Consider the following 18420-nt stretch of genomic DNA (forward strand, 5'->3'; position numbering starts at 1 on the left):
TTATTTTTAAGTCACATTTCCTAATAGGTTGTAGCTGATGTATTTACCCATTTCTTTTGGGTAAATACCCAGTAGTGGGATTGCTGGATCAAATGGTAGGTCTACATTTAGTTCTTTGAAAAATCTCCACATTGTTTTTCGTAGAGGTTGTACCAATTCGCAGTCCCACCAAGAGTGCATAAGCGTTCCTTTTTCTACACATCCATGCCAGTGTCTATTGTTTTTGGACTTTTTAATAAAAGCCATTCAAACAGGGATAAAATGATATCTCTTTGAGGTTTTAATTTGCATTTCCCTGATAATTAGTGACTTGAGTATTTTTTCGTGTGTTTGTTGGCTATTTGTCGTCTTTGGAAAAACTTCTGTTCTTGTCTTTTGCCCACTTTTTAATGGGGTGGGTTGTTTTTTCCTTGCTGATTTGTTTGAGTTTTTTGTAGATTCTGGATATTAGCCGTTTATCAGATGTATAGTTTGTGAATATTTTCTCCCATTTTGTAGGTTGTCTGTTTGCTCTGCTGATTATTTCCTTAGCTGTACAGAAGCTTTTCAATTTAATCAAGTCCCATGTATTTATTTTTGTTGTTGCTGCAGTTGCCTTTGGGGTCTTAGTCATAAATTCCTTGCCTAGGCCAATATCTAGAAGAGTTTTTCTACATTTTATTCTAGAATTCTCATGGTTTCATGCCTGACATTTAAATCCTTTATCCATCTTGAATTAATTTTTGTAAGTGGTGAAAGATAGGGGTCCTGTTTCATTCTTCTGCATGTGACTATCCAATTTTTCCAGCACCATTTATTAAATAGGGCTTCTTTTCCCTAGTGTATGTTGTTGTCGGCTTTGTCAAAGATCAGTTGGCTGTATGTAGATGGTTTTATATCTGGGTTCTCTGTTCTGTTCCATTGGTCTATGTCTCTATTTTTGTGCAAATACCATGCTGTTTTGGTTACTACAGCCTTGTAGTATAGTTTGAAGTCTGGTAATGTGATGTCTCTAGATTTGTTATTTTTGCTTAAGATTTAAAGAAATCCATTTGGGCTATCCAGGCTCTTTTCTGGTTCCAAGCAAAGCACAGAATTATTTTTTTTAGCTCTCTGAAATATTATGTTGATATTTTGATGGGGATTGCATTGAATCTGTAAATCACTTTAGACAGTATGGACATTTTAACAATGTTGATTCTACCAATCCATGAGTATGATATGTTTTTCCATTTATCTGTATCATCTACGATTTCTTTCCTCAGTCTTTTGTAGTTCTCCTTGTAAAGATTTTTCACCTGCTTGGTTAGGTGTATTCCTAGGTATTTTGTTTTCTTCATAGCTATTGTGAATGGTATTGAGTCTTTGATTTGATTCTTAGCTTTACTGCTACTGATGTATATAAATGCTATTGATTTGTGTACATTGATTTTGTAACCTGAGACTTTGATGAATTTATTTATCAATTCCAAGAGTCTCTTGGTGGAGTCTTTGGGGTTTTCTAGATAAAAGATTTTATCATCAGAAAAAAGAGATAATTTGACCTCCTCTTTCGTGATTTGGATATCCTTTATTTCTTTCTCTTGCCTGATTGCTCTGGCTAGGACTTCCAGCACTAGTTGAATAGAAGTGGTGACAGTGGACACTCTTGTCTTCTTCCAGTTCTTAGGGGGAATCCTTTCACCTTTTCCCCATTCAGTATGGTGTTGGCTGTCGGTTTGTCATATATGGCTTTTAAAATTTTGAGACACTTTATAAACTTTAGAAGATGCCCTTAACCAGAGTTTCCCAACCTTCTCATTTTGGGCCAGATAATTTCTGTGTTGTGGAAGGTAGTTCTGTGCATTGTAGGATGTTTAGAAGTGTCCCTAGCCTCCCTGTAGTTATGGCAACCAAAAATGTTTCCTAACAGTGCCAGATGTTCCCTAGGGGGCAAAATCACCCATGGTTGAGAAGTACTGCCTTAAATCAATTAAAGAAGTTATTTTCTATTCTGTTTGCTAAGAGTTTTTATCATACAAAATACTTAATTTTGACAAATGCTATTTCTATATCTGCTGAAATTATAATTTTTCTCCTTTAATCTATTAATATAGTAAATTACATTATTAGTTTCTAAGGTTAATCTTTGGTACAGTTTTTCTCATCATATCATAGTCTTTGAATTGTACAAAACTATGATACTTTTCTTCAGTTTGGAGGTGAACATTAAAACAAAACAACATAAGTTAGATCCCATGTTAGAAATTGAATTTTAATTGCTATATTAGTGCTGATTTTACCTATCTTACTATACAACTTGCCTGTTTTATTAGTGATCTGGTTTTCAGTACTCTCTTTTGGGGCTTAGTCTTTAACTTTGAATAATCAAGTGTTACTTATACTTTCTTCAGACATAGATAAATCACTTATAAGGTTATTAGATGATTAACACATTTAAATGTCAAATTACTGATATAACAGAATTTGACAGATGCTTCAATAAAAATGTATTTTATTTAGTTAAATATATAACAAGGGAATTCAATGTTGATTATTTGTAAGTAGTGGGAAAATCAGATATGATTATTCATTCAATTCTAAATGCTTTTGTAAACATTAACTGTCTACTGCTGGTCCCCACAATGGGAATAGGCAGTGTCACACTAAATCTAGCTGCCATTTTCCTCTAAATATTCTCTTAGAACTATATTCTCATAATCTTTGGAGCTGATAACATTTCGGACTAAAAGCAACTTTTCTAGTGGTTGCTTTAGCATTACTGTGGAAATGAAACCACACAGAAGTATAATAGAAATACTGTAATTATTTTAATAAGTAGACTTAGTAGAGTTGGTAATAATATTAATAAGAGGTAGAAAATACATTTCTAATCATAAACCATAAGTTGACTGGATTTAGATAATAATTTGAGATAAATTTTATTATGAGCTATGTTTTTAAATTCAGCCTGAAATAATTTTTCTATTTTGCTTTCCTCTTATATAGTCACGTTCTATATCTAGCTCACCTGTGATGGTAGCTCAGCCTGTTTATCAGCAACCTGCATATCACTACCAGGTAAATATGAAATTACAATTTAAATTCTGTCTGATACTTTTAAGTCCTTTTTCAGGTAACTTTCATTTATTTCTTTCTCATGTAACATTTCTACTAATTAAAAAGAGATAATTAAACCTTTATAGCAGTGTTTTTTCTTTTTTAATGAGAAAACTAAACAGTGTCATACAAGAAGATAAAGTGTTTGCTGCCTTTTACCAAATATAATGAGGTCAGTTTTGCTCCCCCTTGCTAACATTTAATCTAAAAAGTCTTTAGCAATAATTCCCAAAGTAAGATAGAGGTATTAGACCATAATCTGATTTTTTAATGTACTGTTAACATTATGTCAGTTTCTTACTATGTTATACTTAACATAACATATATTAAAATTAGTAGGATATTGTGGTTTATTATATATTATGACAGCCTTTTTTAGTTAACCAGCACTCTTCTTTTGATCAATTCTAGTAGGAGACTGGGGGTAAGTGAACTATAATACCAGACCATTTTGGTCTATAGCAGGGTCATCAAACTATGGTTTGCAGACCAAATGCAACCAGCAGCCTGTTTTTGTAAATTAAGCATTATTGGAGCACAGTTTACATATTGTCTATGGCTGCTTTTGTGCTATAGTAGAAGAGTTGAGTAGTTGCAAGAGAGATCTTATGCCCTGCAAAGCTTAAAATATTTACTCTCTAATCCTTTATAGAAGAAAATTGCCAACCTGTAATCGATAGCATTCACATGTAAAATCATTCTTTCATACCTCTAGAATAGTAGATGGGCTTTTTATTTCTGTTATTTTTTTCTTTTTGAACTTTTAAAATAGACCCATTTGAAATGTTAAGGTTACTAGACTCCTTTTTACTATTAGATCTGGTATGGGGGAGATTAGTTATTTTTTAATTCTATTACCATGCTAAATATAAAAGTAAAATGTTTCCTTTGCTTACTAAAAATATAACTAACAATGTCATTTATTTAAAATATATATGTAGTATGACTTTTCCTAAACTATCTCAGAATTTCAGCAGAGGCCCCAAAGACAGATCATTAGGTACCAAATCATTTGATATGACAGGCCAGAAAATTGTGGAACCAGTTTTGAGACTTTTAGCTGATTGTCCACTTTGAGCACATATGAGAGGTGATGGAGATTGATATGGGAGGTTGGTAACAAGGCTTTCTTTAACAAGAGAGTTGTTAGAATGCTTTGACATTTTCTCTCCTCCCCAACCAGTGAACTGATTACATAGAGCAGTAGCTCACTTGACACATCTGTATTCTGGAAAGTTTCTAATACACTTTAATTTTATATTTTGACTCTGGTTTTCTGCTTGACACAAATTATAAAATTGAAGGTGTGTTGCCTAGACATACTCAGGAAAGATTTTGATACCAATTTGTAACATGATAACATTTTGTAATATAAAAGTCATTTCACTATGTATTTCTTTTCAGTTACATATTCATTATCATTCTACCCTTAAAATTGCCACTTTGATAAGAATCTTTCTTTGCTCTTTCTTTTTACAAATTCTAAGACTGATGCTTTCATCAGCGTTTGTTAGTCAAAGCAGGTAATCCATAGTTTAGTTGGTATTTACCTCCTTCATATTATTTCACACTTCATAGGTAGACAGTGATTTCATTTATCTAACAAATTCACGTATCAATCATTCTATTTCAAGTTCTTTATTAAAGTGTTTTCTTAAGAGATTATACATTATCCTGACCTTTTGAATATAGTATATGGAACATAGACTTTGCACTATATTGGTCATTATTTCAATATATTGATATCATTCTTTAGCAGCTGAAGGGGTCAGCACTAAATTTACAGTGATTTTGGTTTAGATGGTAGACCCATGGAATCATCTCATTCCTTTTTTCTGTTTTTTGACTTTAATAATGAAAAAAGACTTTATTAAAAATTAATAACAAGAATAAAACATTCATTATTAGTAAATAAAAGTTATCTTAAGAAATAAAAAGTCTATCTTTTATATTGTCATCTTACCATAAGTACCTTACATAAGTTGACGTTTTTTAATAATAGCTTTATTTAGATATAATTCACATACTGTACAATTCACCTGCTAAAATTATATAATTGAGTGGTTTTGCCAAATTCAGAGTTGTACAACCATACCACAATCGATTTTAGAACATTTAAATCACATCTCCCCCGCAAAAATATCTCACCTGTTAGCAGTTACTTCTCTTTTTCCCCCATCCCAGCCCTAGGCAACCAGTAATCCATTCCTTTGTTTTTATAGATTTGCCTATTCTGGATATTTCATATAAAAAATCATACAATATATGGTCTTTTGTCACTGGCTTCTTTCAATTAGTGTAATGTTTTCAAGATTTATTTATGTGATAGCATGTATCAGTAATTCATACCTTAATAATATCCCATTGTATGGATATACTATATCATATTTTGTTTATCCATTCATCAGATAATGGACATTTGGGTTGTTTCTACTTTTTGACTGTTATGAATGATGCTACGATGAACATTTGTGCATAAGTTTTTATGTGAGCATGTTTTCATTCTCTTATACCTAAAGTGGAATTGCTGGGTCATATAGTAATTCTATGTTTAACTTTTTAAGGAAGTGTCAGACTATTTTCCAAAAGGGCTGCACCATTTTATATGCCCACCAGCAGAGTATGAAGGTTCTAATTTCTCCACATGCTTGTCGACACTTACAAAATCTACCTTTTTGATTATATCCCTCCTAGCAGGTATGAAGTGGTATCACATGATGGTTTTGATTTGTATTTCTCTGAAGACTAATGATGTCAAGCATCTTTTCATGAGCTTATTGCCCAGATGTATATCTTCTTTGGAGAAAAGTCTATTCATATCATTTACCCATTTTTAAGTTAGGTTGCATGTCTTTTTATTATTGAGTTGTTTGAATTATTTATATATTCTTGATATAAGTTCCTTATTTTTCTCCCATCCTGTCAGTTATATTTTAACTTGCACAAAAGTTTTGATGAAGTCCAATCTATTTTTTCTCTTGTTGCTTTGTTGTTTGTGCTTTTGTTGCCATAATTTTAAAACCATTTTGTAATTCAAGATCACAAAGATTTACACCTATGTTTTATTCTAAGAGTTTTATACTTTTAGCTCTTACATTTAAGTCTCTGATCCATTTTCAGTTAATTTCTGTATATGGTTTGAGTTAATTTTTATCTATGGTTTGAGGGTCCAACTTCATTTTTTTGCATGTAGATATCCAGTTTTAACCTTTGTTTATAATCTGGGTGGTTTTTGTTTCTTGGTTTTCTTTTCTCTTTTTTTTTTTTGTTTTTTTCATTTTAGGCCCCTGCACAGTGTCTACCAGGACAGTGGCAGTGGGGTGTTCCTCAGGTAAATATTAACTTTCAGTATCTAATTTAAAATCCTTCTTTCATTGTATTCTTGTGAACATTGCATGAATATGAAAGGAAAAATTGGTTTGAGACCTTCCTCTTCTATTTATTAATTGTCATTCCTTTGGCAGTTCATGTAATCACAATATCCTCAGTTTCTTCACTTGCAAAATGGATATAATGATACTGTACCTTTGTAAGTTTCTTTACATGATTTTTGTGAAGATCAAATGAGATTATGTAACTGAAAACATTTTATAAATAAGGGAGTACTGTATAAATATGAAAAATTACTTTTTGCTATTAGTATTATTTGAAAATTTAGCATTTGTCTAGCTTTACTTCAGATTTTGCTTAAGTTTGACTTATGCTCCTAAGTATTCCATTTTCCAACTTCTGGTAACAAATAGTATACCACCAAAAAGACATTTTCCCACTTCTATGGGAAGTCACAAAAGTGAGAGTAAACATTTATGCCAATTTAAATACTATAAGTCATATTGTTACAACTTGTAATGGTGATATTAATATATCCATAATTACCATCTGAATTTATATGTGAGATCCTGAGGCACTGAGAACTTTTAGTACTTACCAGTGATAAAGTTCTTTAATGACATCTACACAATTGGAATTTATATCAACCCAGAGTTTCTACTCTGTTGCTAAGATACTGCGAGGCTATCCCTGAAAAAGAATTTTAGGAAAATATGAAACAAATATTTCTCTCATCTGTTCAGTAAGTCATTTGGTTTAACAGAAATAACTAATCATATTTGAAGTAGAAATATGGTTTTGTGTTTTAGTCTCCTGCCTCTTCTGCTCCATTCTTATACCTGCAACCTTCTGAGGTTATTTATCAACCAGTGGAAATTGCACAAGATGGTGGATGTGTTCCTCCTCCACTGTCTCTTATGGAAGCTTCAGTTCCAGAGGTATGTATTGGTCTTAAAAGTAACCGATCTATAACTACCTCATCTTAACATTTATTTATTTTTCTCTTTTTAAAATTTGTTTAAGACCCTCATTGAAACTGCTTCATCTTATGTTTTCTTTGATTTCTTCACATCTCTTCCTCTTTTTTATATGTAAGAATGCTTCGTCTTAAGTCTTCTTCACAAACTAGTTGTAGTCTGTGAACCATTCCTCAAATCAACTGTTCACTCCACTAGGCTAATCTTTGACTCAGGCTCTTTGAAATAGTAAAATACCAAATGCTTTGCCCTCTCTTTTTGTCTGTCAATCTGTATTGTTACTTACATTCTGTCAGTTAAAAGCATATAATTAAGCCAAAAAAGAAAAACATCTTTAAAACATTCTTCCTTTAAAAATGTAAATTAAATTTATAACTACAAATTTTAAATATCATCTTCAGTGTCTTTAAATTATATTCCTGATCCATTACAAATAGCTTCACTATCTGTGTGCCAGGAACTGTGCATACTATGTTTAAAATCAATGTTAAGAAAAGATTAGGAAATTAGCACTCACCTCCCAATTTGAATGCGTTGTTTGTTTTTATATTGCTAAGGTTTATAATATTGTAATTTTCTTCTGAAACAATAATTTCAACAGTTGTTTACTGTCAATATTTTTACTAGGATTTCTCCATTCTTTGTCTCACCCTCCCCCCCATTTATTTTTTTGTGGTTGCCTTTTTATCCCCAGTTTTACTAAAGTGTAATTGACAAAAATGACATATACAATATGCAACACGTTTTGATATATGTATACATTGTGAAATGATTACCCCAATCAAGCTAATCCATCACCTCACATGGTTATCTTTTTTTATTTGTGGAGAGAACATTTAAGATATACTCTCTTAGCAATTTTCAAGTATATATCACTATTAACTGTAGTCATCATGTTGTACAGTAAATCTCCAGAACAAACTTGTTCTGTCTAACTGAAAATCTGTACCAACATCTCCCATCCCCCACCCCAGCCCCTGGCAATCATCATTCTGCTCTCTGCTTCTATGAATACAACTTTTTCAGATTCCACGTATAAGTGAGATCATGCTGTATTTGTCTTGTTGTGCCTGGCTTATTTCATAAGCATAATGTCCTCCAGGTTCATCCATGTTGTCGCAAATAACAGGATTTTCTTCTTTTTAAGGCTATATAGTATTCCATTGTGTATATAGATACCATATTTTCTTTATCCATTTATCTGTCGATGGACACTAAGGTTGATTCCTTAGTGGCTATTGTGAATGATGCTGCAATGAACATGGGGGTACAGATAGCTGTTTGATATACTGATTTCATCTTTTTTATATAATATATATATGCAGTAGTGGGATTGCTGGATTATATGGTAGTATTTTTAATTTTTTGAGAAACCTCCATACTGTTTTCCAAAATGGCTGTACTAATTTACATTCCTGTCAACCATATATACAAAAGTTCCCTTTTCTCCACATCCTCGCCAGAGATCATTTTGTTTCCTAGTAAAGTTCCTTTTTAATCTCAGGTTTTCTGTATTGGGATGTGGTACTTGCTACTTCCTTTCTCACCTTTCCCCTGCTTCACCAGTAGTGTTTCTCAGCTAAAAGCTAGATGGTAGATGACAAAAATGGTGTAAACATAATTGCTTCTTCAATTCTACCTCCCCTATTATGAAGCAGTGTAAAACTGGATCTCTGTGGAGCTATTCCCTGCTTCCACCCTGTTTTGATCATATATACCCCTTCACTAAAGTCTCTAAAGAAGTTTTGAATAGGTCTTCCAGAACATCAACCTCTAGGGAAATCTTTATCCCTCCTGATGCCTGAGGAGGCTTCAGAATCCTCTCTCATGTTGGTCCAAATTGTACAGCACTGGGTAGACATTCTACATTTTCTGTGGTTTGGGACTCATGGGTATTTTTTTATTCAATTGATAATGGCATTTTAAAAATCTATCTTTTATCATTTTTATTGTTTTCTGATTTTAAAGGAGCAGATAATGAGGTAAGAATGCTTTTACATTAGATTTTTAGCTAGAATCTACTCTTGGCATTTAACCATATTCTTAATTCCTGATATCAGATAGCTATTATCAGAGTATAGTCACTAGTGAAATCTCCTAAGATTTTCCTGAAAATATTGCTGCCCATTATTATCTTAAACTTGTACTTTGTATGGTATTCCCATACAAAATTATGTTTCTATGCTTTTATTTTAATATTATTTCTAGTAGAAGATATAGTCTAATATATAGCTTACTGAATAGAGTGGAGTGGTTTATAGTTTAAGTGGTTTTTTGGTTAGCATTTTCACTCACTTATTTCAATGGTTATTTTAAATATTTGCAATGCCTTCAGTGCTACCAGTTCCCCTCTTTCACTCTTAAATATAGTTTTGCCTTCTTTTCACAGAGCAAGTAGAAACCAATTTGTGGAAACCAGCTCAGGCTTCAGCCCTCAGTGTACAAACTTGCCTGAATCCTAACTCACCCTTAGCTTCTTATATTTATATTTAGTGACTTTCATTCTTATCCAAGGTTATTTCTGCCTATTGTGGTCTGGATACCATCAATTTCACCCTGCTCAGGGTCCTCATTCCATCTATTATTCTTTTTTTCTCCTGTGTTGTAAGTCTTTTTCTCTTCATTGGTTCACAACTTCACCACTTACTAATTGTGTTACTTTGAGAAATTGCTTAACATTTAGCCTGGCTTTAATAATTTCTATATTTGTAAAATGAGGACATCGGGAAAATCTATTTTGCAGGATTGATGTAAAAAGTAGAGATGTACACAGAGTTCTTTGCATAGTGCCTAAAGCTGTAGTGGAAGTGAATCTATCTCAACTTACGCATGAATTAACAGCAAGATTTGATGTTACTCTTCCAACAATATTGGACCATTTAAAACAAATCGACAAAGTAAAATAAAGAAGCTGGACAGATGGGTTCCACATGAATTAAACGAGCATCAGAAGAGATATCGTCTTGAAGCTTGTCTTTCTTTGCTGTCAAAACATAAAGACAAACCATTTCTATGCCATATTGTTACATGCAATGAAAAATAGATTCTTTTTGACAATTGCAAGCATTCATGACAGTGGTTGGATAAAGATGAAGTGCTAAAACAGTCCCAAACCAAATATTCATCAAAAAAAGCTAATGGTGTCTGGTTGTCCAGCGCTGGTGTTATCCACCACAGCTTCATGAAACCTGGTCAGTCCATTACAGCGGATGTCTACTGCAACCAACTGGACAAAATGATGAGGATGCTTGCAATTAAGCAGCCAATAGACTATTGGTCAATAGAAACAGGCCAATCCTCTTGCAAGACAGTGCTCGACCATGTGTTGCGCAGACAATGCTGCTCAAACTACAGCACCTGGACTTGGAAACTCTCTGTCATCCACCATATTCACCAGACCTTGCACCAACTGACTACTTCTTCCAGGCTTTGGAACACTTGCAAGGAGAAATATTCAGTTTTCAACAAGCTCTATGGAAAACGCCTTTTGCAATTTCATTGCTACTCGTTCTCCAGGCTTCTTCACTGCTGGCATAAAAAAGCTACACTTAAGATGGCAAAACTGTGTTGATAGTTTAGTTGCATACTTTGATTAATTGTACTGCTTCTTGTTTGAGATATAATAAACTTTTCATTCGAAATTGGACATTTCATATTTAACGACCTAATAATTAAATAGGGAATATGTTTTTTAATCTGTGTTTCTCCATTGTGTAGCAAATGTTTACTACATTGTAAATGCTGAATAAATATTTTCAATTAATAAATGAAAGGTAATCCTCTTTTCCTCTCATTTTTTTCCCAATAGCCTTATTCTGGTCATGGAGTTCAAGCAACATATCACCAGTTTTATGCTCCAAGTGCCATTGCTATGCCTGCACCTGTGATGCAGCCTGAACCAATTAAAGTAAGAAATTTCTCTTAATTTTTTTCTGTTTTCTTCAGTTATATTTCAAATTTTCCAAAATCCCTTCCAGAAAGGAACAATTTTGGGTATTTATATCACATTTGTGATCAGAGGTACAGAACTAGTGAACTCTGTCATGTGAAGGAAATAAAACTGTAAATAACTATAATTGCTAGTAAATAATTTTGTAGAATTTATAAATCAGACATGGTCACATTTTTATTTATTGTGGTAAAATATATATAACTTAAAATTTACCATTTTAACCATTTTTAAGTGTACATTCAGTGGCATTAATTACATTTACAATGCTGTATAACCATCACCACTATTTCTGAACTTTTTCATCACCCCAAATAGAAACTCTGTACTCATTAAGCAATAACTCCTTCTTTCTCTTTCCTCTTTCTCCCTGGTCCCTGGTAACCTCTGATCTATTCTGTTTCTATCAATTTGCCTATTCTAGATATTTCATATATAATGCTGAGATTTTGATTATCTCCCTCAATGGCATATGGCATTTATGGGGAGATGAAAACAGTTAATGATCTCCTCTTCCAGTTTGGGAATCTTGTTCATGCTTCCTAAATCAGATTCAGGCCAAAGAATGATAATCTAGTTAGATGTATGTATATATGCAATACATTTTGACTATCTACTATGTAGCAGGGAATTCTTCCTATTCTCTCATGACCAAGTTTCTTGGTGAAACTCTTGCATCATCACTTAAGGGAAATGAACTTTATCTCCAGTGAAGAACTACAGATTGATAAAGTGTTGAGATGGTAATACGAATCTTGTGTGCAGTGTACTTTAGTGAGGAAAGTAGGCATATTCTTTGCAATAAAATGATGGAGATTAGCTATTTCACATTCATATTTATGCTTCTGACCCATCCTATGAGTTAAACTCAATACCAAGACAGTCTACTTCAAGGAGCCTCCCCACTTGCTACCATTACCACTCACTGCATCCCTTCACTGTGTTTACCACTGTACTGCAAACATGAAATAAAACAATTAGTTTTGACATAGTGTTAAAAACCCAGAATGATACTAAACTATATTGAGACTTCATTTTTAGTATTATAAGAAAATCTGAAACAGACTCCCTCTGATGTTAACATTTTCTCCAAATATACTTCTATAGAGATAGCTGATGTGGCTATGCCTTATTAGATAATGGCTAGTTATTTTCAGTTAGTGAGATAGATAGATATCACAAATCATAGAAATTGTATTGCTTGAATAATTCTTATAGAGGATGGAGTGATGAGTGGTACTAGAACAGGAGAAATTTCCAAAGAATGTTAATGTAAATGTTCTTAATTTAAAGCTTAATTCTTCTATGTTTAAATGCATACAATTCTCTAAATATCCTTAAATCTGTAAGTAGGTAACAGTAGAAATTATAAAGAGAAACTGGTATCTTACTCTTTAATTTAATCATATAAAAAGTAAAAATTCTCCTTTTGTTATAGATGAAAAAAATCCAATAAACTTCCAAAGTCAAAACTGGAACACAAAGCAATTGTATAGAATGTTTTATTTCTTTTTATTTTTCAAGGTTAAGTGTTCTATGCATTTTATACTCAGTATTTTTCTTTAGGAGATTTCGTAGCCCTCAATAGAAAATGATGCCCCACCCAGAGACAGAAACTCTAAAACCACTTCTGTAGTTTTCTAGAACTGTACAATTCTGTAGAAATGCTTTGCTGTGCAAGTTTTACTGTGTAGCAAGTTATCTACTTTTGTTTGTAGTGCATTTGTATTATAACATGGAAATCTTAATATACATATGTTGATTGGACTTGTCTCTCTGTCCTCGCCATTCTAGCACTTTATCTTTCATCATCACATTATCTTATTTTGCATTCTGGAAGAATTAAAAAATTCTTTAGCAAGGATTTGATTTTTCTTAGTGACTGCTGGCTCTTCACTGGCAAAAACAGATTTAACTCTTTCCATCATATCAGTAGTTTTTGTGCAGTGTTTTCTTATACTAGCAAGAAACCATTTTATTTTTCCTGTTTTTCAGTTTGCACTTGTTTTTTAAAGATATATTAGGAAACAATCTTTTTCTTATTTTTTTATTTCAGCATATTATGGGGGTACAAAAGTTTAGGTTACGTATATTGCCTTTGCCCACCGCCCCAGATCAGAGCTTCAAGCGTGTCCATCCCCTAGACAGTGCGCATCGCACTCATTATGTATGTATACACCCACCCCCTCCCTCTCCCCCTCCCCCACATCTGCCGACACCCGATTAATGTTATTCCTAAATGTGCTCAGTGAAACCAATTTGATGGTGAGTACATGTGGTGCTTATTTTTCCATTCTTGGGATACTTCACTTAGTAGAATGGATTCCAACTCTATCCAGGAGAACATAAGAGATTCTATATCACCATTATTTCTTATAGCTGAGTAATATTCCATGGTATACATATACCACATTTTATTAATCCACTCATGTATTGATGGGCACTTAGGTTGTTTCCACATATTTTCAATTGTGAATTGTGCTGCTATAAACATTCGGGTGCAGATGTCTTTTTTATAGAATGTCTTTTGTTCTTTTGGGTAGATGCCCAATAATGGGATTGCTGGATCAAATGGTAGGTCTACTTGTATCTGTTTAAGGTATCTCCATATTGCTTTCCACAGAGGTTGCACTAGTTTGCAGTCCCACTAGCAGTGTATGAGTGAGCGTTCTTGTCTCTCCGCATCCACACCAACATTTATTGTTATAGGACTTTTTGATAAAGGCCATTCTCACTGAAGTTAAGTGATATCTCATTGTGGTTTTGATTTGCATTTTCCTGATGATTAGAGATGTTGACCATTTTTTCATATGTTTATTGGCCATTCTTCTGTCTTCTTTTGAAAAATTTCTGTTCATGTCCTTTGCCCACTTTTTGATAGGGTTGTTTGATTTTTTCTTGCTGATTTTCCTGAGTTCTAAATAGATTCTAGTTATCAGTCCTTTATCAGATGTGTAGCATGCGAAAATTTTTTCCCTTTCTGTAGGTTGTCTGTTTGCTTTCGTGACAGTTTCTCTATAATTTAATCAGGTCCCATTTATTTATTTTTGTTGATGCTATGATTGCCTTTGGGGTCTTCTTCATAAATTCTTTGCCTAGGCCAATGTCTATAAGAGAAACACTGAGGAAGGAAATTGCAGAGCACGTAAACAGGTGGAAAACCATACCATGCTTGTGGGGCAGAAGAATCAACATTGTTAAAATGTCTATACTACCCAAAGTGATCTACAGATTCATTGCAATCCCCATTAAATTACCAACATCATTTTTCACAGATATAGAAAAAATAATTTTATGCTTTGTATGGAACCAGAGAAGACCCCGTTTAGCAAAAGCAATCTTAGGCAACAAGAACAAAATGGAAGGTATTAATTTACCAGACTTCAAATTATACTACAAGACTGTGGTTATTAAATCAGCTTGGTATTGGCATAAGAACAGGGACACAGACCAGTAGAACAGAACTGAGAATCCAGTTATAAAACCATCCTCAGATAGCCATCTAATCTTTGACAAAGGAGACAAAAACATACACTGGGGAAAAGAATCCTTTTCAATAAATGGTGCTGGGAAAACTGGATAGCCACATGTAGAAGACTGAAACAGGACCCACACCTTTCTCCTCTCACAAAAATCAAATCACGGTGGATAATAGACTTAAGGTGTGAAACTATTAGAATTCTAGAAGAAAATGTGGGAAAAACTCCAATCTTTTTCTAAAATGTATTACTATATTAAAATATTAATGAAGAACATTTGAAACATTAGCCTTTTTTATTTCCAGTGCAAATTTTCTCTGGTACCAAAAACTTTGGTAACTTTTAAAATAGAAAGGTAGAAATATTTGGAAGAATGTGAGCATATTGTTTTTATAAATGTAAGTCATTTTTAAAACTCTAATTCATGAATGTTAATGTTAATTGGGTATATCCCAACATAGGAATTTCAGATGTCAAAACTATCTTGAAACAACAAATCCAATCAATAAAATAGAGACCTTAGGCAGGGCTCACAGCACAAGTCTAACCATTATAAAGTACTGTTTGCAGAAACTATTCATTGACTATAAGCCACCAGCCTCATAATCTGTCAAATCAAATACAAAAACAACACAAAGTAGACCAATATAGAGGCTACTAGATTAATATGGTATTAATTAGGGCTATCATTCCCTAATTCAGCAGTTACATCTTATACAGAATTAAGTTTTAAAGTCAATAAAGCAAAACCACATAATATCAAAATTATCCCACTGAACTAAACTATAGGAAGGAACAAAAGGAAAATCTTTGTGTATATGAGCATATGAACTATTAGGCTTTTAGGATAAATATGAAATTCCAAGGTATAAAGTGTATGAGTGATGAATTCTAAAGTGTTTTTATGTTTTCTTACAGTGTTGGTTCCATTTTTGCATTAATATAAGTATCTAATAAAGTTGTTCTTGCAAGGATTAATCGAATTGGAAACTGAGGAAATTATAATTTGAGTTCACTTTACATTAAATATGTACTTAGCTATCCATGAAAATATATGGATATTAAGGATAATATTTAACCCCTTGCCAGGCTATGAGGAATTTCTTCTAATTAAAGTAGTGATTGGACTTGAATGGAAAACACACCTAGTGTCCTATGTACACCTTACCCTTTGGAAAGAAAGTACAATTCAGAAGTAAATTGGAAAGAGATCTGAACTATCACCACTGTCTACTTCTATCTCAGAGACCAGAGACTCAGAATGTGCACACACCTAAAAGTTAGCTACTTTACAAAAAGATTCCACCGCCACTGTCTTCTTCCTAACCATTTCCTCATTTCAGTATCATTAATACTTTTTTCTTTTTTTTTTTTTTTTTTTTTTTTTGAGACAGGGTCCCTCTGTTGCCCAGGCTGGAATGCAGTGGCGTGATCAACGCTCAATGTAACCTTGAACTCCTGAGTTCAGGTGACCTTCCTGCCTCAGCCTCCCAAGTAGCTAGGACTACAAGCACACACCACCATGCCTAGCTACTTTTTACATGTTTTGTAGACACAGGGTCTCTCTGTGTTGCCCAGGCTGGTCTCAAACTCCTGTTCTCAAGTGATCCTCGCACCTCAGCCTCCTAAATTATTGGGATTACAGGCATGAGCCACTGCACCTGGCCCATGAATACTTCTTCTAAATCAGTTTAGAAACTAAAATTTCCTTGTATTCAGTAAGACTTAAGGAGGACAAGGATAAAGCATTGTATTCTAGAATGCAGAGACAGGAAAAGCCCATGCTTTGCTGCTCTGAGAATACCAGGAGGGTATAGATTTTCATGTGCTGTATATAGTCAAACGGTAGACAACCTAAGATTCTCTAGAATAATTTTCTTACTGACAGCCAGAGAACTAGGCAGCAGGAGCAAAAAAAAACTCACCTAGTTAAACACTGGAAATTTTATAGGTTCTGTGTGTATCAAGCCTCCTTCTTGTAAATTTAAGAGAGAAGACAGAACAGTAAGGAGAATAAAGGGCTTATGAAACTAATCTACTCTATTAGAATTGTCATGGATAGATCTCCATTCAAGGATAAGTAAACAGAAATGTATATACTATATGGGTTCTGTGAAAAAAGTTTTGCACATTGGCACAACATTGAAGGCAAGGATAAACAGCATATCTATGTATATACGTATAAGAACATATGTATAAGAGGAAATTAAAATTTTTTAAATATATTCCATGTTCTCAGTAGCATATCTTTGAAAAAACAATTGCAAACTGAAAAACAAGAAAAATAAAATGGTTTCTGGCTCCTATAAGAAAACATTGCACAAAAACTATTGATATTATGGAAAGAGTAAATTTATCTTTGCTGTAAAGGGCCAGTTTTCAGCGTAGAAAATCAAATCCTTAATAAATATTTTTTAATTCTCCCAGAATACAAAAGAGAATAACATGAAAGATGAAATGATGAAAGGCAAAGTGCTAACATAGAGAGGACAGAGAGTCAAGTCCAACCAAAAAATGGTAATTCTCAAGAAAAGAATACAGAACAGATGGAACAGAAAGAATATGCAGAAATTTTAATAGTAAAAGAAAGAATACCCTGACCTGAATTTACAAGCCAAAAATGGATTCACCATGCTTCAAGAAAAATTAATGAGAGGCAATCCATTTATAGATATACTGGAAATTATACTATCCCCATCCTCTGACCCCCACCAAACATCCTTTTAACCTTCTCTAACATTTTATTTTTAAATTTTAGACTTACAGAAAGTTGCAGAAAATCATACAGAGTCCCTGTATCCCTTCATCCAATTTCTCCTAACTGTAACAACTTACATATAGAACATTAGCAAAACCAAAAAATTAACATTGGTACAATACTATTAAGTAAACTATAGACCCCATCCAGACTTAACCAGTTTTTCCACTAATGTTCTTTTCCTATCCTAGCATCTAATATAAGATTCTACATTACATTTATTTGTCATCTCTTTATTCCACACCAATCTGTGACATTGACACAGTCTTTGCCTATCTTTCATAACCTTATCAAGACTCTTGTAAAGAGTCCTGGTTAGTTATTTTGTAGAATGTTACTCAATTTCAGTTTGGCTAATGTTTTCTCTTGATTAGATAGAGGTTATGCATTTAGGACATGAATATCACAGAAGTGATATGCCCCTATCAGTATGTTATATCCTGGGATATGAGATGCCAGTAATGTCTAATTACTGGCAATGTTAACCTTGATCATTTTAAACATGAAAAATAACTTGCCCACAGTAGCATAGCTGATTAAGTGGCAGATCCAGGAGTCTAACCCAAGCATGCTCTCTACCAGAGAAAAAGTTAGCTGGCCTCTGAATTCTCTACAGTGAAGGTCATTGGCAAACCCACCCATGCATACAAGAACTTCCATTAGGATTTTAGCGCCTCCCTCTTAACTATGGACATGCAATCATATGAGAAGAAAGCCTCTAGACTGAGAGAACAAAACAGAATTCAGAAGAAACATGTAATTCAGGGAGCAGAAGAAAATATCAAAGAAACTACAGTTAATATCCTCTCAGACATAAGTGAAAATTAACAAGAAGTGGTTCATGCATAG

General features: G+C 33.3%; 1 protein-coding gene across 1 annotated transcript in view; it reads left to right on the forward strand.

Annotated features, from left to right (window-relative positions):
* Positions 1-18420, forward strand: part of BOLL (boule homolog, RNA binding protein) — a 43314-nt gene that overhangs the window by 18143 nt on the left and 6751 nt on the right. The window contains exons 7-10 of the mRNA XM_045558798.1: positions 2968-3039; positions 6362-6409; positions 7218-7346; positions 11194-11292. Of these exons, the coding sequence (XP_045414754.1) occupies positions 2968-3039; positions 6362-6409; positions 7218-7346; positions 11194-11292 (348 nt within the window). The remainder of the gene's footprint in view (positions 1-2967; positions 3040-6361; positions 6410-7217; positions 7347-11193; positions 11293-18420) is intronic.

The sequence above is a fragment of the Lemur catta genome, chromosome 8, assembly GCF_020740605.2.
Source record: "Lemur catta isolate mLemCat1 chromosome 8, mLemCat1.pri, whole genome shotgun sequence".
NCBI classification, from domain to species: domain Eukaryota; kingdom Metazoa; phylum Chordata; class Mammalia; order Primates; family Lemuridae; genus Lemur; species Lemur catta.